This window comes from Periplaneta americana, chromosome 8 (assembly GCF_040183065.1).
Source record: "Periplaneta americana isolate PAMFEO1 chromosome 8, P.americana_PAMFEO1_priV1, whole genome shotgun sequence".
NCBI classification, from domain to species: domain Eukaryota; kingdom Metazoa; phylum Arthropoda; class Insecta; order Blattodea; family Blattidae; genus Periplaneta; species Periplaneta americana.
This window is the reverse complement of record NC_091124.1, coordinates 30,034,207-30,062,065: the sequence shown is the minus strand read 5'-3', so window position 1 is coordinate 30,062,065 and position 27,859 is coordinate 30,034,207. Positions and strand designations below refer to the sequence as shown.

Below are 27,859 nucleotides of genomic sequence, written 5' to 3'. Positions count from 1 at the left end.
TTATGTTTTGAGTTTCATTTTTATATCCATAGGCTATTAAAAATTTTTACTGCCATATAACGCACTCCTTTTTGATAGCACGATAGACTTGCCGATGGAGAATGAAAGTAATTTTTTTGACGAGTATTTATGTTATGAATTGTTGAATTAGTTGCAAAGTTTTCACGATTACGTACAAGGAAGATTATTAATGGAAAATATAGAGACAAGCCATGGGCATTATTGGTAGTTTTTTTGAAAATAGTGGCGAGACCAATTTTGATGGAGGCGAAACAGGTCGAAGGGCCTAAACCTTGAAGGAGATTATGATGATTGAAAATATTCCTACACGATTCCCTAGATTTGTCACCTACTATTATTCTAATTATTCTTTTTTGTAATAGGAATATACTGTTACTATCTGTGGAATTACCCAAGAATATTATTCCAAAACTCATTACCGAGTGGAAGTATGCAAAGTATTGTTTTTAAGATACTGATATTTAGGATCTTTTGCATAGATCTAACAGCAAAAACATACTGAATTTAGTTTTGGGGTATTTTCTTTAATATGATTTTTCAAATCGCACATTATCGATTTTCAGGCCAAGAAATTTGGTTGTTGTTGTTTCTAATAGGGACCTGTTGTTAATTATTGCGCTTGAAATTTGCGACGTTGAATTTGAACAGAATTTAAATTGAATTATGTTAGTTTTTTTACAATTGGTACTAATTTATTGACTGAGAACCAGTCAATATTTTGAGAATTTCCTCTGTTGAAAATTGGAATGTGTTGGAGTTATTGGCTGTAATTACTATACTTGTGTCATGTGTAAATAATATGGGATGACCTACATCTTTTATTATGGGGGCAAGATCATTTATGAACACTAGAAAAAGTAGGGAACCTAATGTTTCAGTAAAAAGGAAAATAATTCCAGGGGCATATTTCATTAGACCTATATTTACTATCACAACTATTTGATTAAACAAGGATACAAGTTTATTCAGCCATTGTACGCGGTAACTTAATGTTGTACAAGATGGGCAAAATAAAACTGGCCCGGAAAATCTGTAATATTTACATTAATTGTTATGGGTCTGTAGCAATGAGTATTCTTTGAAGAATATTAATTAATATCCAATAACCTATTGCTGCATCGAAATCACGGTTTCCTGCATTGTCAGGGTAATTTCCGCGTCAATCTTATACATATATCATCATCATCATCATCATCATCATCATCATCATCATCGTCCTTGCAGGTATTAGGCCTAGTGGCCTGTTACGGTCTCCGTCCATCTTTTCAGGGGGCGTCCCAAAGATCGTCTTCCATGTGGTATATAGCGGAGAATTTGTCTTGGGAGTCTGGAACGGTCCATTCTATTGACATGGTTAAGCCATTTTTGTCTATAGTGGTTGAGATGTTCATAAATAGGTGTAATTTTCAATTATTTTGTAATTAGTTCATTCCTTTTGTGGTCAAGCAAGCTGTAGCCGGCAGTCCTTAGAAATCTCATTTCCGCAGTTGTTAGGCGTTGAACATCTGAGTTTCGGACAGTCCAGGCCTCACTACCATACATGAGGACAGGTCTTGCTAGAACTTTATACGCTTTTAACCTGGTATGTTTTCGGGTTTTCGTGGTTGTGAAAACCTGGTTGATGGTTCTTAAGGCTCCATTAAAATGTTGAATATTTTCAGATATATCAGTAACAGGTAGGCCTAAATATGTCAAATTATAACCTAAATATTTAAATGAGTTTACCTGTTCTAACGTATGGGTTCCAATGCAAATTTTACTCCTAACTGGTTGTTTACCTTGGAACGCCATAATTTTTGTTTTGTTTGCGGAAATTTTCATATTGAAATTTTGGAAGAGCGGGATGTTTCCATGAATTGTTAGTCGCCAATGTCTAATGATTGAGTTGATGTATATATTGAATAAAAGTGGTGACGAACTCCACAGTTTATCGGTCTCCATTCGGTATGTTCTGATCCAATAGTAATTTTGATAATATTGTGGTTATATAATTCGTAAATTGTTCTTATAATTGCGTTTGGAACTGAATCATCATCACTGAATTATACATATAAATTCATATATTTTATATATATTTTCTGCGGGCCAGTTTTATTTTGCCCACCCTGTATATAGATATTTTAAAATTACTTTTCTCATCTACTTCACATATTTTAAGAATCTGATGTTACATCCTTCTTCCGAGGAGGTCTTCAATTACGGCTTAGTTTGCAAAACATCTTTTGAACTACGATTTACACCTCTGGTGTCATATCACATGTAGCCTGCGAGTCATAAATTTATTTACCAACAAGATAGACGAACGCACTCAGTATTTTGTTGGCGAAATTTTGATGAACAATTATTTTGCTTATGTAGGTACTAAAAAAATACATGGCATCGCCTTTCGAACAACCCTGATGCTGACCATTAAAAATGTCTCGTACATTACTACTAATCACTAGACTTCGTGGAATTGCCACGAGAATCGTAAGGTTTACTACGCACGCGGTATAGACTTTATGAGAAGTGGGCGTGCAACGGATGGAGTATGCCTGTGATGTAAACACTGAGCAGTATACTGCGGTTACAATAAAACCTGTATCCTGCATTCAAGAAATATAATGAATGATCATTGAAGTAGGAAATGTCTAAACATGTAAATACACAATTATTTTGTAGTAAGATATATTAACTCTTAAAATTTAATGTAATATACTCACATCATCCTTGAATATGTGCATTGCAGTGAAGAGTTACGTACATTTTGAGCGACTGCAAAGTGAATCTCCTCTGATGGTCACTCAAACAGTTTTTATATTAGGAAAATGTACGTTCAACATCAAACGATGTAATAGGTGCATATTTGAAGAACGGAAAGTCACTACTTTTTAGTACACCACCTTCAGACGTCTTGTCGTGACCTGATAGTACATAATTTATAATACGAATTTGTGAATAGGCAGAATTTTTAGCAATAATGTTTCTCAACTCACAATTAACAGCATCCAACCACGTTTTCCAACGGGTCAAGACTGGCTGCGGGGGTAAGGGTATTCCAGGGGCAATTGTTTGGAACAGCAACACTCTCATTGTAGTATGATTGAATTCTTGTCTGCAATGAATAAATGTTAAGCTTTGACTATTCCAACCACAGTAATGCAAAAACAAGTGCTTACATAGGTATACATTAGCTGTAGCTGCTCTATCTATTTGGACCGGTCACAACTCTTAACATGAACTGCTTATACTACGAGGCCAGGAGGTCGCCCACCTCTTCTATACTACCGTACATCGGCAACCTGATTGCATGCTGCGTGTGGGAATTCAACGAAGTCTACTAATCACAAATCCTAATATCATGGATTTGATTCCCGATGGAGTCATGAATTTTTTTTTCACTTGACCTAATCCTTCTAACTGCACCATGTTCCTAGGGTCGATTCAGAAAATTCTAGTTTGCTGAAAATGACACTGAAGAGATTTCTTAGGGGAATTTTACAGCCAGTGTCCACTATAATGCATATATTTTATAAAATGTAAATTTTACTGAACGGGGAAATATTGTTGAGTGTATAATATATTTCATTCATTCATTTATTCATTCATTCATTCATTCATTCATTCATTCATTATCTTCCATAGATCTTACATGAGCAATGAAACTTTAAGATGTGGAACAAGTCAAAATTTTACAATATTCCAATTACAATTTTTACAAATTTTTACAATATTGTAACTTTTAATACAAAACAAGAATGTAACTTTTATTGTTACGACAATAATTACTTTCTATAAATTAATTTAAATACTCCCGTCAACAATGGGATTTCCACTCCACACAGTAACACAGTATTCGTTAGTGCACTCCACAGACGACAATGACAATTTACTTGGATTATTGAGAACAACAATGAATTGTTAATCTTAACTAATGTTCACAAAGCACTATTTACAAAACAGAACTGTCAGTTCTCAGTTCACAGTTCGTTTGCCTTGGCTAGTTCTTCTAGCTCAGTCACTCAAGTTCACAGCATCTCGAACCCCAGACCTTCAGAGACAGTCCACTGAACTTCCAACTCAGGTCCCCCAACTGCAGTCCACTGCACTCAAACTCAGGACTTCCGGCTCCCACAGTTACGGACACAACTCAAGTCGAACTCCGGTCTCGAAGCTGGCTTCACTGCTACACAAGACTGCCTTGCTGTACAAAACTAGCAACGACTGCAACTATCTGCTCAAGTTCACTCGCGTGTCGTATTTATAACTAAACCATAGTTTCTGGAGAGTACGATTTCGCGATCAATCTAAAGATGCCGAGAAGATGGCGCCTCTCGATTTCTCTAGATTTCTTCCCTCAGTTGCAGGCGCATTACTTCCCCCACTCTGCCGCGGAACAGCGTCTCCTCTCCTCTCCTCTCCTCTCCTCTCCTCTCCTCTCCTCTCCTCTCCTCTCCTCTCCTCTCCTCTCCTCTCCTCTCCACGCCGCGCGCAGCCCCCCAGTGCTCCGTGGAGCCCGTGTCGACTCCCGCGCGACCTGCCCTCTTGCGGGACGCGTGATCGAGTCTCGATGTGGCTGTCACAATATTTTACAAGTTTTACAGTTTTACAATGTAGTAATTTTCTACAATGATAAGGTGAGGTCCGAGGATTCCCGGCATTTGCATTTTGGTTGGGGAAAACCTCGGAAAAACCCAATCAAGTAATCAAATCAAAGAGGGAAATGAAGTGATGCCGAGGACTCGCCATAGACCATCCGGCTTCAGTACCACGGCTGGGGAAAACCTTGGAAGAAACCATTCATTGAGATCAAAGGGGGATCCAACCCAAGCCCGAACACAGCTGCGGATCAGCAGCCCAGCGAGTCTGCGGACTGAGCTACATCGATGGCTCTACTAAAAATATACAATACATAGCCAATCAGATTATTAAATTTACAAACGCAAACGATCATTCATCAGTTGAGCTATATGTATAATACAAAACAAATAAGTTAATTAAATTTAAGGCATAAACAATTCAATCAGTTGTGATATACAGAAATTGATAATACATATCATGCAAACTACTTCAAATTACAAACACAAACAATTTATCAGTAGAGCTATATAGATTACTATTCAATTTAAAGGATATAGAATTCATCGGGCAAAACTATACAAACATATACAATACAAAGTAAGCTGATTAATTCAATTTACAAACATACTTTCATTAAGCTATACAAATTTGTACAATTAATATCAAGTAGATTAATTCAATTTATAATCATAAACAATTCATCAGTTCAGCTATACAGACTACTATACAATTTACAGCATATACAATTCATCAATTGAGCTATACAGACTACCATTCAATTTACAGCATATTCAATTCATCAGTAGAGCTATACAGATTAGTATTCATTTTAAAAGCATATACAATTCATCAGCCAAACTATACAAACATATACAATCAAATTAGTTCATTTTACAAACTTATTTTCGTAAAGCTATGCAAAACAGTACAATTAATATGAAGTAGATTAATTCAATTTATAAGCTTAAAAAATTCATCAGTCGACCTATACAGTATACTATTCAATTTACAGCACATACAATTCATCAGTTATGCTAAACAACAGATTAAGTCAATATAAAGACATAAATTTTAGTTGAGCTATATAAAATTGTACATGTCATTTTAACTAGAATAATTCAATTCACAAGCATAAACAATTCATCAGTTGTGTAGAAGGTATGAGTATGTAGAAATTTGGTTAATTCTTTACTAAACCTTTTCTCATGGTTCTTTAAATCTTTAAAATAATTAGGCAGTGGATTGAAGACTGTTATACATGAATAGCTAACTCCTTTTTTAAAACAGCTTAGACTAACAGAGGATAGATGAAGATCTGATTTACGTCTTGTATTAAAATGATGAATTTCTTGATTAGTACTGAATATTACGATCTGCATATGTTTCAAGGAAACAGAAAAAAACTTGTTATTACATTTACTATCCTAGGCCTTGCAATTATACGTTGGCATTCTTTTGTTTCAGTTATGGCGGACTGAATGCAGTCGCTAACAGCATAACAGGTATTGCGGGCAGACTGACCACAGGAGCACAAGTTGAAGAGGTATGTAATTGAATTCCATATACAGTAAGATTACCAGACGTCCCCGTTTTCCGGGGACAGTCTCCGAATGTTGCTTTTTGTCCCCGGAAAAAATTCGTCTCCGGATGAAATTCGTCCCCTGAACGTCCTCGGACTTAATAATTAGTGTTTAATTGGCATTCATACAGTCCTCTCTGTACATTGAAAACTCAAAAAAGTTTCATATCCATGGTTCAAGAATTGAAACAGAAAATCAATATCCCGAATTTAAAAGAAAACCTACAAATTAAACCAAACCCTTTAACTCTATTAAATATAGAATATAATCTAAATTTAACAGAAGAAATACTAAAATCAGAAGTAAACACTGAAATACTAAAACAATTGTCTTTAAAGACAATTAATATTAGGTACCCTCCACAAAACTGGCTTCATTTATACACTGACGGATCCTTGATCTCCAGAGAACAAGGTGCCGGTGCAGGTGTTACGTGCTGTCTCTTCTCACTTTATAGATCTCTTGCGTATGGAACAACAAGTTTTGATGGAGAAATCATTGCAATAAGTGAAAGTCTCAGGAATCTTCTATGCCACATCAATAAATTTAAAAATGCAGTTATATTGTCAGACTCCAAAGCAGCTATTCTATCAATAGTCTCTACACACGCGTTTTCATCTCAAACAGCAGAAATAACTAAAATGCTCCCTCAATTAATATCACTCAATAAAAGAATTGTATTCCAATGGATACCATCCCATTGTGGAATCCTGGGAAACGAGAATGCGGATTCTTTAGCAAAGAAGGGCAACACTGCTACTTACAGACCTGTTACTAAATCTACGTATTACTCTGTGAAAAGATTTATTAAATCTATGTACATACTTAGACTTCAACAAACAAAATTTGATAACAATTCCAAGGGAAAAAATGGAACTCTCTGCATCAAAATCCACAGTTAATTCCCGATTTACCACGAAAATCGTCTGTAGCTGCATTTAGATTGGCAACAGGCCATGATTGTTTGGCCAAACACCTGCATAGAATTGGAATATATCAGTCCCCTAACTGCCCATTGCGCAACTCAAACCAAGAAATGGATTCGGAACATCTCAAAATCTGTGCTTCAGTGGCTGTCCATGATAATATCTTTGAAAAATATTGGAGTGCAAGAGGTCAAATGACTTTATTGTCAAACGCCTGGCATTAGAAAACAACAACAACATAATTAGTGTTTAGACATTCCCGGATTTTAGTATCAATTATTATTTCTTACTTGGTTCTTTAACGACGCTGTATCAACTAAGAGGTTATTTAGTGTCGATGGAATTGGTGATAGCGAGATGATTTCTGGCGAGATGAGGCCGAGGATTCGCCAGAGATTACTTGACATTTGCCTTATAGTTGGGGAAAACCAGGGGATATTAATTATTAATAATGGTTTATGCTCGACCATGCCGAAATGTAGTAATTATACACCTGGTAGCAGCCATTTAATGGACCTCATTAATGTACACCTATTCATTAAAGTTCAGGTGTTCCACCAATCAGAAAACACTATTGTAGCAAGATGAAAGCGCAAGTATCCATTATTCTCGGATATGCAATCGAAAGACAACTAGCGAAACGTCACGGAGGCTGGAAATCCAATACTGTCGCAGAAGGTTATGTTCTATTACTATAATAATTAGCGTTAATTGGATTCAAATAAATTCAATTTGTCATCTCGTTTTTCAATGTCTAAATCAATTTCAAGGTTAATCAAGATTAATGTTTATTTTACTCTCTAGATTATATCAAGGTCAATGACATTTGTTTCTCGGAAAAAATCAATACTTTCGCGTCTGGGTACATCTAAAAATTTACAAGATATTGCACAAGGTCAGTTCCGCTCCCCAGTCAGATAAGAATAACATGAATACTTATGAATAATTTCAAGTTAGAAATATGGTCGAGCATAAAAAGTCGTATGAAACTTGCCTATAATGGTAATTAAGACGCTCGTATGAAAATTATGAAACGAGCGCAAGCGAGTTTCATAAACATACTCGCGTCTTAATTACTACCATTATAGGCTCGTTGCATAATGTACTATCAATCATCCTTGCATATTGCTGTGGATGAATTTTGCTAATGAAATTTTACCGATTTTTCATTATGCCAAAATCAAAACTGAAGGTGAGGATGTAACTGCAGTCTTGTCTTCTATATTTTTATCAAGGTTAATAGAAAATTGAATTCCAAAAAAGAAGATAAATTGAAGAGTGTGATGCCAAAACTCGGTCAGTCCATTTTGTATGGACTGATTTGTACATGTAACCTATATGATTATGTTTGAGACTTGTATAATATTATATTTGAAGCTTATTTTCTTCCTAAACAACGCCAATCATTGTCTATAATTTGTGTTATTGTGCATGTCAGTCAGTGCGTAGATCAGGGATGAGACGATATTAGCTCCCAATCACGGTAGAAGAGCTCGACTTGATCACGAGCGCATAGCCCATCTACTACATAGCGTCTTAACGTAGATATCAGGGTGTACATGCATATACATCGAATAAAGGCAGCAATTATTAGAATAACTTGCGTTACTAATTTTCTGGCTAATTATTCAATTTAACATACATGTACATATATAAACAAATCGCAAAAGAAAGGGGTTTAAGAACAAAAAGAGAAATAGAAAAAGTTAATTGTATGTAAACCATTTTCTTGTTAAGAGCAATTATTTATTATGTAAATACTTCACTTCATTGGTTAGAAGAAAATAATAGGGTCTACCTGCTCGACGTGTGTGATCTTTGAGTACTTTTGAGCATTTGTTGAAAACATAATAACGACAATATTGATTGAAATAGAGTACAATGATTGAATGAATGTAAAAATGTAGTCCTTGCTCTCCAGTCATGATTATGTAATGAGTTTTCATGGAGTGATTTGTAAGATGCACGTAACACGAAAAAACAAATTCATTAAATGATGCTATTGAAGAGCCATCGTAATTTTTGGGGTCAATCATTTAAGGAGATACGTAAGATTTTTAAAACTTCCACAATTTTCGGCCAAAATTTATGAAATTTAAACTATATAAACAGATCTACAATACTATATAATCTGTACACAATTTGGTGTCATTAAGTCTAACAGTTTTGAAATTATATACGTGGTACAGTCATTAAGTTCTAATATTGAGCGCATAGTGGCGTTGTGGTGCACTATAGCGCATAGATGGCGCCATGGTATGATACCTTGTCAGTTAGTCTCTCGACCCAACAAGAGACAGTTGAGTGCATGCACTGTAAGCAGAACTACGGTCTTTGTTGTGACGGTGATTTGAATGCGCGCGTCGGAACTCGAGTATGTTGCAGTTTGAGCAACGGGCAAACGTCACGTTCTGTCAGAAATTAGGCGAAACTGCTATAACCGATCATAACTGGAGACGAAACATGGTGTTTCCTTTACGATCCGCAACTGAAGCGACAATCCGCCACCTGGAAAACGCCATTATTTCCACGACAGAAAAATCCGCAACAAGACAGGTCAAAAGGCAAGGTGATGCTTTAACAGTTTTTTTTATTCAAATGGAATTGTTCACATAGAATTCATCCCACAAGGTGCAACTGTAGACAAGATCCTCTACAAAGAGATTCTTGGCCGTTTAAGCAATTCAATTCGTCGTAAGAGTTCTGAGCTTTGGCATAGGAAGAATTGGCTGTTGCTACACGACAACGCCCCTGCACATCGCTCCATCCTTGTCCAAGAGGAACTTGCAAGGCAACAGGTCGCTGTTTTGCCACACCCTCCGTACTCACCTGATCTCGCACTATGCGATTTTTTTTCTCTTTCCCCTCATGAAATCAATCCTACGAGGGCGTAATTTTTATGGGGCCGAAAAGGTCATGACTGCCACAAGAGAAGCCGTACGGCATCTTCCTGCCAACATCTTTCAGCGGTGCTTCCAGCAGCTACACCAACGTTGGCAGACGTGCATAGCGGCCAACGGCGACTATATTGAGGGAGGATGTCGATCTGTTTACGTGTACGCCGTATCACGCGGCATCTTCTGAGACATCCAGATTCTTGTGGGTGCCTACCCTTCAGGCGTCAGTGTCAGAACTTAATGACTGTACCACGTATATTTTTAAATATACTGTATTTTATATTGAAATCACTAAAAAGGCTCCTTGCATTAAAAAGTTTTCAAAATATTTAGTTCATATTTGCTCCAGATCTTGAAAATAGTTATGGAAATAAAAATTAATTAGCTTTGGAGATCATTCTAAATAGAGAGACACAATAAATTTTTAAACATTATGAATTTATCATTACAGCATATTTAATCTAAGTGCGATACGAATATTCCCCGAAGAAACGTAATACTAATATTTCATACAAATGCTAGTTAAATTTTATTTATCAACATTTAATTGGTCTTTGTGAGAAGTTTCAGACCAATATGACAATAACTGTTGTGCAAGAGCTTTACATTCAGTAAACAGCTTAAAATTTTAAAGTCGAGAAAACAGAATAAAAAAAAACAAAAAACAAAAAAAAAATCCTCTCAACTCACGCACCGCATGTATGGTTTATATGATTATATGGTTATATGATTATATGGTTAAATCAGTCTCAAATATAATTACGATTATAAAAACAAAAAAATCGTGGGGTTTCTTAATTTTTCAGCATTATTTTTTTGTCTAAAATCAATTTCTTTCTTCTCCAGAATAATGTCTATATCTGTGCTGTGTTGTGTTTCGTACTGACGTTTAACATTTTTGTTTTACAAATAATATAGTATATATTTTTCACTTATTAAACACTGTACTTCACCGCCATGTTCATTATATAAAATCTGAACCTTCTACTTATCATTAAAATCATTATTGTAATCTCACTTGCGATCTGTCATGGTCTGCAACGTTGTATGTGCTGTACACCCTTGTGCTTCAGTCAGAAAAGCTCCGAGCTTATGGAGAGAGCTTAAAAAAGCTCGAGCTCAGAACTATTAGTAAGCATCGCATCCCTGGCGTAGACCAATAACAAAAGTAGCCGAGTCCTTTCATAAAAAATGGACTTAACGCGTTTAGGGATCACTCTCTTAAGAGTATAAGGACCATCAGTTTAATAAAAAACACTTTAAGGTTCCATTTTCTGTTAAAAATTTAAATAAGGTAGGTAAGCTTATCTCTAAGTTCGCCAGGTCCCAAAGTTCGCTACTCGTCATTTTCGTTAAGATACAATTTTTGGACAAAGGTTGGCAGCAGTAACTTGATGTATGACGCAGTAGAACTTCGTTGAATACGCAAGATGCATTACCAGTATCTCTTGCTATGAGGTAGTCGCTATATTGTGTTAACTGTGATTGCCGGTATAAGATTTGCTCCGTAAATATTCGTTTCATCCAACGGAACAAGTAATGCATTTACAGAGTGTAATATATCATTTTAAAGCCTGTTTTGTGTACTTTCTGGTTGTATTTTGAGAATTACACTTAGTCTACTATAGTGATGTTCTACTTTATGACATTATTAATAAATGTTGGAACTGTTCTTAAGTTCGCCATTGCAACTTCTTCCATGGCCAACTTAGAATAATTCGTTGCTGCTTCTCTGAGATCGTTTTAAACAGTTGGCGGTTTAAACAAAATGATCCAACAACTTCAAAAACTACAGAAAAGAATTCAATTGCAATGGATACCTGCACATTGCGGAATTGCTGGAAATGAAACTGCTGACTTTCTTGCCAAAAAAGGATCCAATTTAATTCAGAATACAAATACAAGCTTACCTTTTACATCCATCAAAAGACTAATTAAAAATAAATATAAAATCAAGCAAAACCAAGCACTATGTACCAAAGCCAAAGATAAAAATGGAGCATTTTAATAAAAAAAAACAGAAATTATTCCAGAAATACCACGTAAATCTGCAGTAGCAAAATTCGGACTGCTTACAGAACACGATTATTTGGCCAAACACTTGAATAAAATAGGAATTTACACAAATCCAAATTGCCCTCTATGCAACAAAGAAGAAGAAATGACTGAAGATCATCTACAAACCTGTGAAGTACTATCTGATGGATCCACCACAGAGAAATATTGGAGAGCAAGAACGCTAATGGCTTCGTTGCCAAAGCCCGGCATTAGATAACAACAACAACTACAATTGATTACATTTTAATCTTAGTATTTTACAACAGTACAGTTTACAACAGTAAAATTTTTGGAAATACTCAACATGTTTTTCCTCCATTACTGTACCTTATACAATAATGAAAATTGGTATGTGTAAAACACTGTCCTTCTGCTATATTAAAAAAATATTTTTATGATATAAAAAAAATACATTTGTATATATTTTTTTCAAAATTCAAAATGTTGGCAGTTCACTGTGCAGTGATGAAGCGTTTCCCTCATAACTCATAAACCTGTTAACTTTTTCATGTTGTCTCTCTTTTATTTTATCATGCTCTTTCAACTACATTCCTTAATAAATTATGTTTTTTTTTATTTTGTGTTAGAAGAAAATACTGATATTTTTTAAAGAATTAATTTTTTATTAGACAATCTATCAAAGGTAGAGAAGTAATCTTGCATCATATTGTAGATATGGCTTACATAAATACACACAACAAATATCATCACAGAATTTTGGATAGTTTTTGAGTTATGTGAGAAACGCTTCATCACTGCACAGTGAACTGAATTTTGAGAAAAAAATGTAAATAATTTTTTAGAACGTAAAAGTATTGCTTTCATATATCAGAAGGACAGTGTTTTACATATACTAATTTTCATTACTGTACAAGATACAGTAATGGAGGAAAAAATGTTCAATATTTCCAAAATTTTACTGCTGTAAGCCGTACCTAACCCCTTAAATGAGTGATATTTTAGATATTTTATAGGCGAAAGAATTTTAAAATTATTAATCCTGTGATAATTTATTAATGATAAAACTTTATTTAATTCCAATTTTTTCTGTATTAAATATATATATATATATATACATATATATATATATATATATATATATATATATATGTTAAATCTGTACTCTGATGATATTAAAATATTATTTGAATTTACAACAGGGAACACATGCGTTCTAACTTCACCAGTTGCATCCCCCTGTATCTTTTGTTTTTGTACGGGAAGGATTAACTTGTTCTTTATGAAATTTTTATTTAAGATGCTCTTTAGTACCAATCCTCAAATACAAAGTAATAACAATATCAGACAATCTGTCCGTCTCAAACCCTATAACGCAATCGAACGGAGTTCTCCAGGGAGACCCAATGAGTCCTATGCTGTATATCCTCGCCACTGAAGAAGTCCTACGTATCCCAGAGAAAGAAGAAGACGTACACATTTATGCATATGCAGATGATATAGTCGTCGGATCAACTGACATACAGAAACTCCAAGAAACAATAGGGAAAATAGACGAATGGTGCACTAAACACGAGTTGCACATAAACATACCAAAGACGGAAATGATGATATTTAGAAATGAGAGCAAAACACCCGCAGCAGCTGAAATTAGCATCAGAGGGCAAAAAATCAAAATCTCACCAGACTTTAAATATCTCGGAATGACAATGCAGCCAACTGCCAAATGTTTCACAAAACACGTGACAGAGAGGACAGCCCAAGCAGTAATGGCATTTCACGACATAAAGAATACCTATATAGTACGTCCGCTCAAATGAGAGCCACTTGCACCTACCTTGATCGGGAGGCGTCAGGTGTTTCAGTCTTGAAGCACGCGGCTGGTTGTTGGTACGTCAGCGCTGTTGGCAGGTCTAAGTCGGTGCTCCGAGAACAAGTTCATATAACTTAGTATTTGGTTTCAGACGAGCCCGGAAGTATAATACAGTTAGATCAGAACGAGGCAGAGGACAGTCAATGTATATTGTGGCTTTTGTATTCCATATAATATAAATCGAAAATAAAATAGCTCCAACGTCAAAACTTCATAATCCAATGCTCAATAAAACACAAGCTACCCAACATGAGTTTCCGTATAAAAGAAATACTTTAATGGAACTATTACATTCAATGGGGTTTAAATATAAAATTCATGGATCTCAACCAGGAGCAATGGAATCATTACGAATACGGATGTGGCGTTCTTGTATTTACGGAATATATAGTATTATCGACAACTGGGCTATGAAGAAGTATACCTACTTAGACGAAACATGGTATGATACCCATGACGGAATAAAGTGTCGTTGGTGAGATGGGTCAAGTTATTGTGATAATAATTTTTCTTCAAGTAAAAGTCAACGAATAATAATTTTACATGCGAGGGGAAGAAATGGTTTCAATCCAGGAACATTATTCGTTACCCACCAAAGTATGTGTGATGTCCCAGCTGATTACCGTGGGACTATGAATTCTAAAATCTTTGAAGAATGGTTTGAGGAATGTTTCCTAAAACGACTGGAAGAACGGTCTGTCATCATTATGGAATGCCCCATACCATTTTCGTATTGTGAATCCTGTACTTACCACTAGATCAACAATAGATGTCAATAAACGTGAAAATAACATCCCTTTGCCCACGCCAGTCCCAACAACAAAGTTACATCTGCTACAAGAGATAAAACGTAGCCATTACAGAAAAAATATGTATGTAATCGACGAACTATCGTCAAAATACGGCCATGTTGTACTACGACTGCCCCCCTACCATTGCCATAGAATTCGTTTAGTCGGAACTGAAGAGGAATGTCCGGTCAGAAAATGCATTGGGAAATAAAACTGTTCAAGAAGTACGCGATTTAACAGTAAATGTGATGGACGACATTAATAATAAAAGCATTGAGTTAAGTATTCGAACATGTAAAGACAAAAGAAAGTGATTATCGCTCCTTAGAAGCTAGCTTGGAATCCTGTGTAATTGATTTAAATAGTGACTCAACAGACTCTGAATAGGAGGCCTCCGTGTTTTATTTCTGTATTTACAAGACGCACACGAAGGTTCACTCCAGTCTTCAGAAAGGAGAAATGGCAACACAGCGTTGTTTACATGGAACCTGCTCGGAGTCGCGTGCTTACTTGCTCCCTGCGGTAAGTGTGTCCAATCGCACGTTCAAAGTGGCTCTCATTTGAGCGGACGTACTTTTTTTATACGACTACTCAGCCTAGAAACAGCCCTATACATATTCAAGGCCAAAATTATGCCGATACTATGCTACGGAATTGAGGTTACATGGAATCATCTGACAGAAAGTAACCTAAATGCATTAGAAAAGGTAAAATCAACCTATCTAAAAGAGCACTTGGACTATCAAAAACAACTAGATCACGATTGGTATATATCCTAGCAAGAGAACCTTTCCTAATAGAAGACCTCAAACTTCGGTATTTGTTGCAATACACCAAGGCTTTTGGAAACCAAATGAAGATCATGGAGGGGAAAAGAGAAGAAGTATGGCCTGAGTTCTACGGCACCGGAGCCATGACAGACCGAACTTGGACGAGCCCAAATTTCGAACTGCTGCCCGTCGTGACTAGACTGGCAATCCATGGTTTCCATCACCCAATCTGTACCAACAAGACGTATCACGACCCAACCCAAGCATGCATGTGTGAATTGTGTAGTAAAGTCTGTGAACGCTACCACATAAAACTATGTACAAAAAGTCTAAGATCAATACGCGACTACGCAAATGCAAACTAACTAAGGTTGAAACAATGCACATTTGTGCGCTTTTCAGTTTATTATTTAAATATTAGTACCAATATCGCAAATCAATTTTTTCTTCATCTTCTTCTTCCTCATGGAATTAGGCCTTTGACCTGTTTCCACATCAAGAGATTGTAACTTTCCATCTTGTAATTGGACGTCCTACTTTCCTTTTGCCTTTAGGTTGATATTGAAGTGTCTGCTGTGGAAATCTATTATGTGGCATCCTTTCAATATGTTCTTATTTGGTTTATTCTGTCATTTACGTTGAATATATTTAATTGTGTTCTTATGTCTTCATTATGTTTTTTGTCTAAACGTGTATAACCCGCTACGGAACGCAAGAACTTCATTTCAGCTGTCTCTATTTTTCTTCTGTCTGATCTATTAAGTGTCCAGTTCTCACAGGCGTACGCTAACATAGGTATTGCCATTGTTTTGTAAAATTTTAGTTGAGTGGTTCTTAATGTTTTATTTTTTAATGTTCTTCTTATTGTTCCACACATATTATAGAATCTATTTATTTTTATATTGATATCATTTTTTGGCAGTAGGATACATTACATCCCAAATAGTTAATAGTACATTATGCAACGAGCCTATAATGGTAGTAATTAAGACGCGAGTATGTTTATGAAACGAGCGCAAGCGAGTTTCATAATTTTCATACGAGCGTCTTAATTACCATTATAGGCAAGTTTCATACGACTTTTTATGCTCGACCATATTTCTAACTTGAAATTATCATAAGTATTTATTTTATTCGCATCTGACTGAGATCGGAAGTGACCTTGTGCATAGCTCATAAATTGTGAGATGTGCGCAGACGCGAAAGTATTGGTTTTTCCGAGGAACAATAATGTCATTGACCTTGATATAATTTAGAGAATAACATGAACTAATTTTGATATAATCTGGAAATTGATTTAGAATTGAAATACGAGATGACAAATTGAATTTATTTGAATATTATTTACAATTAACGCTAATTATTATAGTAACAGAACATAACCTTCTGCGACAGTATTGGATTTCCAGCCTCCGTGACGTTTCCCTCGTTGTCTTTTGATTGCATATCCGAGAATAATCGAAAACCTGAACTTTAATGAATAGGTGTACTTTAATGACATGCATTAAAGGACTGCTACCAGGGGCCCGTTTCACAATCCTTACAAATTACAAATTAAAAATTTACAAATAACAAGTAAAAGATTACAAATGCTTGTAAATTATGTTTCACAATGCTATTTTATTAGTTTGTAAAGTTTGACGAACTTTACAAAATCAGCTAAAGAAATTTACAAATACGCATTATTGGTTACATAATATCGCCAACGACAGTTTACAAAAATCGCTAAGGAGCAGAGCTAAATTCGCTATATTTTTACTATTATGGATACATATATTTATATTTTATACTAAAATAGATTATTCTAAGCTTGCTGATTCATATTTCACCAACAGAAAATACAAAGTATTGTTAAAAAAATTAAAAATATTTAGATTTTCATATATTGGCGACAATGGAGTTTCATGTGATGTGATTGGTCGAGTATACCAATACGTCTTTTACTTAAATGACTAAAGTTAACCCCAAATTCAGTCAAATAAGTAAATAACAGATTTGCTCCACGTACAAATATGCAATTGATAAAATAATTACGATGCCTAACCACAAAATCAGGTTAATTTTTAGTGTTGATCCATCAGTATTTATTAATGTTGCATCCATAACCTCACAAACATTAGTGATCCCATCAGCAGCATAAAAATTCTGTGCTATAGTAAATAACATTTTGGTGATCAAAAACTTGCCCCGAATTTAACTCTTTTAACATCCACTATCCTGTCACCACCTGGGATCGAACCCCGGACCTTCCAGCTGGTTACGGACTGGAAGGTCCGGGGTTCGATCCCAGGTGGTGACAGGATTTTTTCTCGTTGCCAAACTTTCAGAACGGCCCCGAGGTTCACTCAGCCTCCTATAAAATTGAGTACCGGGTCCTTCCCGGGGGTAAAAGGCGGTCAGAGCGTGGTGCCGACCACACCACCTCATTCTAGTGCCGAGGTCATGGAAAGCATGGGGCTCTACCTCCATGCCCCCCAAGTGCCTTCATGGCATGCTACGGGGATACCTTTACCTTTTACCCTGTAGGTACTTTTGCACACTGATATTTTGGAAATTCCGTGCTTATCTGCTAACGCACGGAACTGACAGCTAGTATGCATCCAATGCAAAACAATACGGTTCTCGCTTTGAGGTTAGGACATCACTTTTCCCTTTTGGATGTTGGATATGATGTCCCATGTCTTGTAGGAGAGATTCCAGCGAAACGGGACACGAAACGACTTCAGAATACCGCGTAAGTAGTGTCGCTATTGCATTATTGAATTATTTATTTTTGGTGTAGGGAACATCTTTATTAAGTGAGAGTATTTATTAAATACAGTCTTCGTAGGCCTATATAAATACTTACGCGGTATTCTGAAGTATAGCGCGGGACTCATTCGAAATCTTTCATTAAATTTATACAATGATACGAACGTGCTATTAATTCTTGGCCGGATAATTTTACGTATACGTGTTCGTTTGATTAGGCCTAAATTCATATCTTCGTCTGAGTCATTAGAACTCCTTAATAACATCAAAACTGCTTTAGTTTAATTCTTAATATTATCCAGTTACTCAAAAATTAATTTAATATGTATTTATTTATTGTATGTATTCATAATTTGTTGCAATATCAAACTTTACACATCTCAGAAGTATTGTAGAAAATGTGCTGATTTTACAAGTAAAATTTACACGTTTGTAAAATTACTCTTCATTGTGAAACAGAATACTTGTAAAGTGAGCAAAATTTAATTTGTAAAGATTTGATTTCCTTTGTAAAGTTCAACATTACAAACAAAGATTGTGAAACAGAAGTTTACAATTTACAAGCAAAGTTTACAATTTACAAAGATTGTAAACATTGTGAAACAGGCCCCTAGTGTATAATTACTACATTTCGGCATGGTCGAGCATAAAGTTATTTACTTGTTCTATTATTTTTCCGTTATTCACTATTTTGCATCTCAAGTGGTTTGTCCCTTCAAAAGCCATAACTTTTGTTTTTTGTTCCGAAATTCTCATATCATACTCGTTAGCTATTTGAGTTAATTTAAATATATCAATTTGTAAATCATCTTCTGTGTTGCTTAATATTACTTGGTCGTCCGCAAACAGTATAGTGTTTAAGGCTTTGTCATTTATTTTAAAATTATTACTTAATTGTTTCTGCCATTGTTTAACGACATCGTCAATATATATACTAAACAATGCTGGGGACATTGGGCAGCCTTGTTTGACACCTTGATTTGTTTTAATAATTTATTACTATCATTGATTGATACATTTGTAGCGTAGTATAGACTATGGTCTTTTGAGAAGATTAACTCCATATGTAGATGAAATTATTGGGGATCATCAATGTGGTTTTAGGCGTAATAGATTAACTATTGACCAGATATTTTGTATTCGACAGATAATGGAGAAAAACTGGGAGTATAAGGGTACAGTGCATCAGTTATTCATGGATTTCAAAAAGGCATATGACTCGATTAAGAGAGAAGTTTTATATGATATTCTTATTGAATTTGGTATTCCCAAGAAACTAGTTCGATTATTTAAAATGTGTCTCAGTGAAACATACAGCAGAGTTCGTATAGGTCAGTTTCTGTCAGATGCGTTTCCAATTCACTGTGGGCTAAAGCAAGGAGATGCACTATCACCTTTACTTTTTAACTTTGCTCTAGAGTATGACATTAGGAAAATCCAGGATAACAGAGAGGGTTTGGAATTGAACGGGTTACATCAGCTGCTTGTCTATGCGGATGACGTGAATATGTTAGGAGAAAATCCACAAACAATTAGGGAAAACACGGAAATTTTACAGGAAGCAAGTAAAGAGATGGGTTTGGAAGTAAATCCCGAAAAGACAAAGTATATGATTATGTCTCGTGACCAGAATATTGTACGAAATGGAAATATAAAAATTGGAAATTTATCTTTCGAAGAGGTGGAGAAGTTCAAATATCTGGGAGCAACAGTAACAAATATAAATGATACTCGGGAGGAAATTAAACACAGAATAAATATGGGAAATGCCTGTTATTATTCGGTTGAGAAACGTTTATCATCCAGTCTGCTGTCCAAAAATCTGAAAGTTAGAATTTATAAAACAGTTATATTACCGGTTGTTCTGTATTGTTGTGAAACTTGGACTCTCACTTTGAGAGAGGAACAGAGACTACGGGTGTTTGAGAATAAGGTGCTTAGGAAAATATTTGGGGCTAAGAGGGATGAAGTTACAGGAGAATGGAGAAAGTTACACAACACAGAACTGCACGCATTGTATTCTTCACCTGACATAATTATGAACATTAAATCCAGACGTTTGAGATGGGCAGGGCATGTAGCGCGTATGGGCGAATCCAGAAATGCATATAGAGTGTTAGTTGGGAGGCCGGAGGGAAAAAGACCTTTAGGGAGGCCGAGACGTAGATGGGAAAATAATATTAAAATGGATTTGAGGGAGGTGGGATATGATGATAGAGAATGGATTCATTTTGCTCAGGATAGGGACCAATGGCGGGCTTATGTGAGGGCGGCAATGAACCTCCGGGTTCCTTAAAAGCCAGTAAGTAAGTATAGACTATGGATTGCTCTTGTCAAGTGTTCTGGATAGCCTCTTCTATGCATTATCTCAATTTTTTATATTTTCGAAATATAACTGCTTCATCAATTTAAAACTAAATTTGCTTAAGGTGGCGAACTTAGGGAGACTTATTTTATGTTTATTATTATTTCAGCTTGAGAAGTTCATCAACGAGAATTCTGATAAGCTCGGGTCTGCAGCAGAATCTGGAAGAAATGCAGTGGAGGCTGCTAAGGCAGATTCATTTTGGACCGATACTCACAAAGAAGTAATTACAAATTGGTTCAGAGACAAAGCTGCTCCTACTACTACCACCACCACCACTGATCCTACCACTACTACTGATTCTACCACTACCACTACTACTGATCCTACCACTACTACTGATTCTACCACTACCACTACTACAGATCCTACCACTACTACTGATTCTACCACTACCACTACTACAGATCCTACCACTACTACTGATTCTACCACTACCACTACTACTGATCCTACCACTACTACTATTTCTAGCACTACTTCTGGTGCTAGCCCTACTTCTGGTGCTAGCCCTACTTCTGGTGCTAGCCCTACTTCTGATGCTGGCCCTACTACCATTCCTAGCACTACTATTAATCCCACCACTATTACTACTCCTACCACTACACCCGAACCCTCAACTACACCTGGAAGAAGTAGCACTCTTACCATAAATACAACAGTGATAATTTGTGCCTTTGTTGTGACATTATTAATGAAATTAGTCTAATCATTAAGACATCACTGTACCATGGATAAGTATATAATAGGATGCGTAACTTACTGAGTATCCCTTCGCACACGCTAGAGGCGCTAATGTAGAAATTGATCTTGCTGCCATCTCTTATCCGGGGGTGAAGTTATTACATCCAGCAGCACACCAAGTGACGAAAAGAAAAAAATTAATTACTCCTTGAATTTAGCAGCGCACCTTGTGCCGAAAAATTTGAATTATGCAGAAAGTATTCCCTCCCTCCCGTCCCTCCATCCTGAAACCAACCCAATTTAAATTAAAACATTTAGCCTACATTTTTGTTCCCCACACCGTCTTCCACTGCAAATTCTTACTGGAGCCAACAGGAAGATAAAAGAGACGATCTATTTTACACTACCCAATTAAAATAAAACCAAACAGAGACAGAAAACAAAAGGTTAGATAATTGGGGTTTTATTCTTTGGAATTTAGCGTACAGGTCAATGGAAGAGTCTGTAAAAACTACTTCGATAGTTAAATTTATTATATTACTATTACTTTACAATACATTCAACAACACTATTTTTACAACGCCCATGAACATCGCTGTTTAACATACACTGCTTATACACACACGTATCACTTTATGTCCACTTATTATCAAGTTTCTAGCTGCCATCTTGTCTTCTCGAGCAACGTCTCGAACAGATAAATAGAGAACTCTAGGTAATCTACCCAACACGCAGTTCTAATGTTCACCACGTACGACGTCGAGCCAGTGTCGTGTTATTTTGTCCCTCCGCCGTAAGATGGTGCTGACCGTAGTTTTGCATCCTATTATATATTTATCCATAACTGTACTGTAATTATTTTGGCACGTGAAAATATAATTTGAATAAATATAAAATATTGTATTAATTACCAATTTTACGATCAGCTTTAATGAAATTGTAATTTTTTGAGTTTACCTGATGATCTCTACCTATTCTCAGTTAGGCTACTTTATGCTGCATGTACAGAAACATTACTGTGACGTAAGACGAGAAAACGGCGAGTGACTTGTGGCCCACTACTAGCGTGGTTTCCGGCGAGCCCGTAACCATTTCTCCGGCACTTCTACAATACATAACAGTACTAAGAATAAATATTCAATAATTTGGACTTACCATGCTCACAGTCGTTGCTGAAAATGGCCCATATTTTCCGCCACATGCAACTGACATCTTCTGATAAACGAACGAACAACACTCTGAAATTTCGCATCATTGATAGCCTCGATTTCTTCTCATATATAGTCTATAGTATGAGGATTTTTTCCTGTAAATCTTACCTTTTAGTCTACCCCATAAATAAAAATCACAGGGTGTTAGATCTGGGCTTCGTGGAGCCCAAAAATTATTTGGCCTCCTTATTAGTCTCGTACACAAAATACACCGTAATTCCCTCACTGATACGGCAGCTGTATGAGCAATGACCCAATCTTGTTGGAAATAGACTGGCAATTGTTCCGCATACGTAAGTTCGTAAATAAACTTTATACACTAACTTTGTACACTTGAAGAATCAAGACTTCTGTAACACGACTTGTGACTACAGGGAATGCCATACGGCGACTGAGGATCTACTACACCGCACTTCTAACAGCCTGCGCATCGCAGACCGCGCAGGGAGCGGGCTGCTAGTAATCCGCCGTTTTCTCGCCCCACGTCATAATAATGTCTCCGTGTATCGGTCGCTTTGTTTCCACTCAACAACTAAGTCATCGACTATTCTTCACTTATCTTAGCCTCACTGATGATTATTTTTAATTTGAAAACTACCTACAATGTATAGTCAACCAAAGAACATTGGGCCGTTGGGATATTCAGTGTTTCAGATACAAGACACTTTTAATGATCGAAGATCCAGATCACAGATACACAAGATAACGCGTAATTTAGTTATTTCACCCCTTCAGACCTGAATTTATATTAAACAAAATAAAAAAAAACTGGTGACATAATCATTCTGGGGATCCAAAATTCCCAAATCAAGTCTTCACAGAAAATAAAAGAAAGAGACAATTTTGATCCCTGGGGCCCCAAAATTTTAAATTTTATTTTTAATTCAGGTATAGAAATGTTTCAAAAATAATATTCTCCGTTTCTATCACATTGAATTATTCAAAATATTTAAAAGTATCGAAGACATTCCAAAAAAGAAAGAAAAAGAAAGAAAAAATGTACACTATAATGTACATCAGACCTGAAGGGATTAAATTCATACTATTTTGTTTGAAACTCACTTGAAAAACTGCAAGAAACATTTTAATGTGTTGTAAGTAATAGATACCGGTGCTCAAGTGTCATAGAAATTTATTCTTATTAAAAATGCATATAACTTTCTTTTATGAGTTTCGAAATGGTGGAGAGAGCAAAGAGATACACAGGTAGCTAAATGAAGAAAATTCTTTAATTTTTATGTTGTTTATAACAAAGAAAATGAACTGATTACAGATGATTTATGTATTTTTATTCCCTTCCCAACTGGAAATGAAATGTAAAAATTTGTTAATTTATGGCTTTATTTTAACAATATGTTTTAATAAATAATTATTATAATTTAAGTCTTACAATATCATTGTAAATGGGGTGATTTTCTTTTCAAAAATACCCTTCCTTCCTTTCTCACTGACTCTAGAGTCCTATAAGAACTTTGACCTCCTTTATTGCAACGCCCATTCTGTTCTATCCAAAGTCTTCTGTCGTCATCTTTTAGTATCCATTTATCTTAGACCGTCTTCGACCTTGTCGAACTACATCAGCTTTAGTCTTCCAACCTTTCTCCTTTTCTCAGGTTCCCCTTCCAAAACGTTTCGTGCTGTTGTTGCTTCATTCTTACACTTGTCCTGTCCATTCCAAACTTCTTCTTGTATAGTCTGGATCAGCTTACTTAATACCCTAAGGGTGAAACCTAACCATTTTCCTCCTATTGCTACAGATCCTAGTGGATTATAGTGATTTTCTAGAGTTGTCATGTTGAATTTTCTTTCACCAACTTCGTTTCGAATTTCGGGTACTTACAAATAGTAAACATGTCAGTTATTTTCTAACTATTATGTTGGCAGCAATAATTTCGGTGTGAAGTAGAAGGAAACTGATGAAATGAAAGTATCTTACTTACAAATAGCTTTTAAGGAGCCCGAAGGTTCATTACCGCCCTCACATAAGCCCGCCATCGGTCCCTATCCTGTGCAAGATTAATCCAGTCTCTATCATCATATCCCACCTCCCTCAAATCCATTTTAATATTATCCTTCCATCTAAGTCTCGGCCTCCCCAAAGGTCTTTTTCCCTCCGGTCTCCCAACTAACACTCTATATGCATTTCTGGATTCGCCCATACGTGCTACATGCCCTGCCCATCGCAAACGTCTGGATTTAATGTTCCTAATTATGTCAGGTGAAGAATACAATGCGTGCAGTTCTGCGTTGTGTAACTTTCTCCATTCTCCTGTAACTTCATACCTCTTAGCCCCAAATATTTTCCTAAGCACCTTATTCTCAAACACCTTAACCTATGTTCCTCTCTCAAAGTGAGAGTCCAAGTTTCACAACCATACAAAACAACCGGTAATATAACTGTTTTATAAATTCTAACTTTAAGATTTTTTGACAGCAGACTAGATGATAAAAGCTTCTCAACCGAATAATAACACCATTTCCCATATTTATTCTGCGTTTAATTTCCTCCCGAGTGTCATTTATATTCGTTACTGTTGCTCCAAGATATTTGAATTTTTCCACCCCTTCGAAGGATAAATCTCCAATTTTTTTATTTCCATTTCGTACAATATTCTGGTCACGAGACATAATGATATACTTTGTCTTTTCGGGATTTACTTCCAAACCGATCGCTTTACTTGCTTCAAGTAAAATTTCCGTGTTTTCCCTAATCGTTTGTGTATTTTCTCCTAACATATTCACGTCATCCGCATAGACAAGAAGCTAATGTAACCCGTTCAATTCCAAACCCTGCCTGTTATCCCGAACTTTCCTAATGGCATATTCTAAAGCGAAGTTAAAAAGTAAAGGTGATAGAGCATCTCCCTACTTTAGCCCGCAGTGAATTGGAATAGCATCAGATAGTAACTGACCTATACGGACTCTGCTGTATGTTTCACTGAGACACATTTTAATTAATCGAACTAGTTTCTTGGGAATACCAAATTCAATAAGAATATCATATAATACTTCCCTCTCAACCGAGTCATATGCCTTTTTGAAATCTGTGAATAACTGATGTGCTCTACCCTTATACTCCCATTTTTTCTCCATTATCTGTCGATCTGATCAATAGTCGATCTATTACGCCGAAAACCGCACTGATGATCCCCAATAATTTCATCTACGTACGGAGTTAATCTTCTCAAAAGAATATTGGACAAAATTTTGTACGACGTCAACAAAAGTGATATTCCTCGAAAGTTACCACAGTTGGTTTTGTCCCCCTTCTTAAAAATAGGTACAATTATGGACTCCTTCCATTGTTCTGGTACAATTTCCCTTTCCCAAATAGCAAATACAAGTTTATAAATTTCGCTATATAATGCACTTCCACCCTCTTGTATTAATTCTGCTGGAATTTGATCGATACCTGGAGACTTGCACTTTTTCAGATTTTCTTATCGCAATTTCGAGTTCCGAAAGCGTGGGTTCGGGTATAAATGGCTCAGCAGTTTGTATTTCAATTTTGTACCGATCATTTCTATTTGGCCTATGTACATTTAGTAGTTGCTCAAAATAGTTTTTCCATCTGTTTAGGATTGATGGAGAGTCTGCAAGCAAGTCACCATTCTCATCCTTCATCACGTTTACCCTTGGCTGATATTCGTTCTTAAATTCCTTTATACCCTTATATAAATTTCGAATGTTTTTATACTTACTATTTGTTTCTACCTCATTAAGTTTTTCCTTCAAGTAACCTCTCTTTTTATTCCTAAGTGTACGACTTGCTTCCCGTCTTTCATTGATTATTTCAATGAAATATTTATCCTTGTAAATAAATAATTATTAATTATTAGTAATCCGGTTTCAATATTAATAATGCATAATTTCTGATTGTTGGATTGTGATTCCAATGCAACAATATATTCGGATAAGTGTATTAAATAATATATACCTTATAGATCTACTTGGTATGAAACATGCACGTGGCTAATGGGCAGAAGCAGGCTCTATCCACGGACTCTGTCTTGCTCCATTCTTGCTCCAGAGCAGTGTCTTGCTCTTGCATCGCCTGCCATCTGTGGCCATTACGCGAACTCTTTGAAATTGTGCCATCTTTGAAGAACCTTACGAACTAACTGAACCGGAAAGTTTTCCTTCATAGTCAATGTAACATAATCATATTTCTCTACACGACTGTGAAAGGCAAGGGTCCATAAGAGACCTGGAACTTATTGAAACAGGCATATAAAATGCCACCAATTAAAAAAAAAAAAGATTTCCTTCATGATGCCGAAGAAACGTTGCTTTTCATCTTTTTTATTATTGAACTGTAATAAAATTATGTTAGGCTACCTAATATGACATAAAATTGAAAATAGGAATCGATATAGGCCTAAATTAAAAAGTTTGGAAATATCGGGTGAACATACAATTCTGTGGTCGGGAGGAAAAAGATCTTAAGTCAATTTTTTGTGAAAATGTGATTTTTATATATTCTGAAAGCGAAAACAATTCTCTACAATCTGGTAAAACGGCTAAAGTCAAATAAGATTCCTGACTGGATTTATGGAGCGTTACCAAATGTCCTAAGTACTTTTTGAATCGAGCACACACAGAATAAAGGACTTAAGAATATTTTACTTTATTCCTTACAAACCATCACATGTTTACTTCCCATGCTTCCCTAGATAAAAATGTCTAAATTGTATTTTAGCCATTTTATCACATACTGATGTCCTTTCCTTTTAAAACTTTAAGTACCAGGGTAAACAGTCCTAATTGTTTAAGACCCATTTTGCATTCCTAATAATTTACATTTCTCATTTATTTTGACATGAAAAAGGTCTTATGTTTAAATAGCAGCCAGCTGGTCGGTGTAGGCCCTTCACGGGCTGTAGCGCCACGGATAAAGAAAAAAGTTTGTACGTTACCTAGATCCGTCAGTTCGAAATGCATAGGTAATAGTCACACATTACACTAATCAGACTTCAGATAAATATGATGATTATGATATTAAATTCAGCATGATATTAATTAATGAAATTCTTCACATGTTTGCCGTCAACCAAGCTGACATAGATTTTGGATTCGGTGAATGCCTTTCCGAATAGATGAACTTGCGCTATTTAAATAACAGGAGGCATGGTGTGTGGGTGACTTGATAATACAGATATTGACGTTAGATTGGTCTTATTTCCTACAACAGCAACGTGATGTCCAGGTCACGAGGCTTAGGTTTAAATCAGAACTGGGCGCTCGTGTTCATTTGAACCGTATGCCTTCAGTTCTGAAGATTGCCTAACCTCTAGGCGCTCTTGACTTTCTTCTTCCGCTGTCATTATCTTTGCGTCTGATATACTGGGTGTTCATTTCAAAGTGTGTCATGACGTCACTGTTGTTGGGTCACCGATTTGAAGCGAGTTTCAGCT

The 27,859-nt window shown here is 35.9% G+C and overlaps 1 protein-coding gene across 1 annotated transcript in view; it reads left to right on the top strand.

The window, feature by feature from the left end:
* Positions 1 to 23,828, top strand: part of LOC138704606 (aminopeptidase N-like) — an 81,679-nt gene extending 57,851 nt beyond the window's left edge. Inside the window, exons 14-15 of the mRNA XM_069832681.1 lie at positions 6,046 to 6,124; positions 20,660 to 23,828. Coding sequence (XP_069688782.1) covers positions 6,046 to 6,124; positions 20,660 to 21,259 — 679 coding nt within the window. The 3' untranslated portion in view covers positions 21,260 to 23,828. The remainder of the gene's footprint in view (positions 1 to 6,045; positions 6,125 to 20,659) is intronic.
* The last annotated feature ends 4,031 nt before the right edge of the window (positions 23,829 to 27,859 follow it).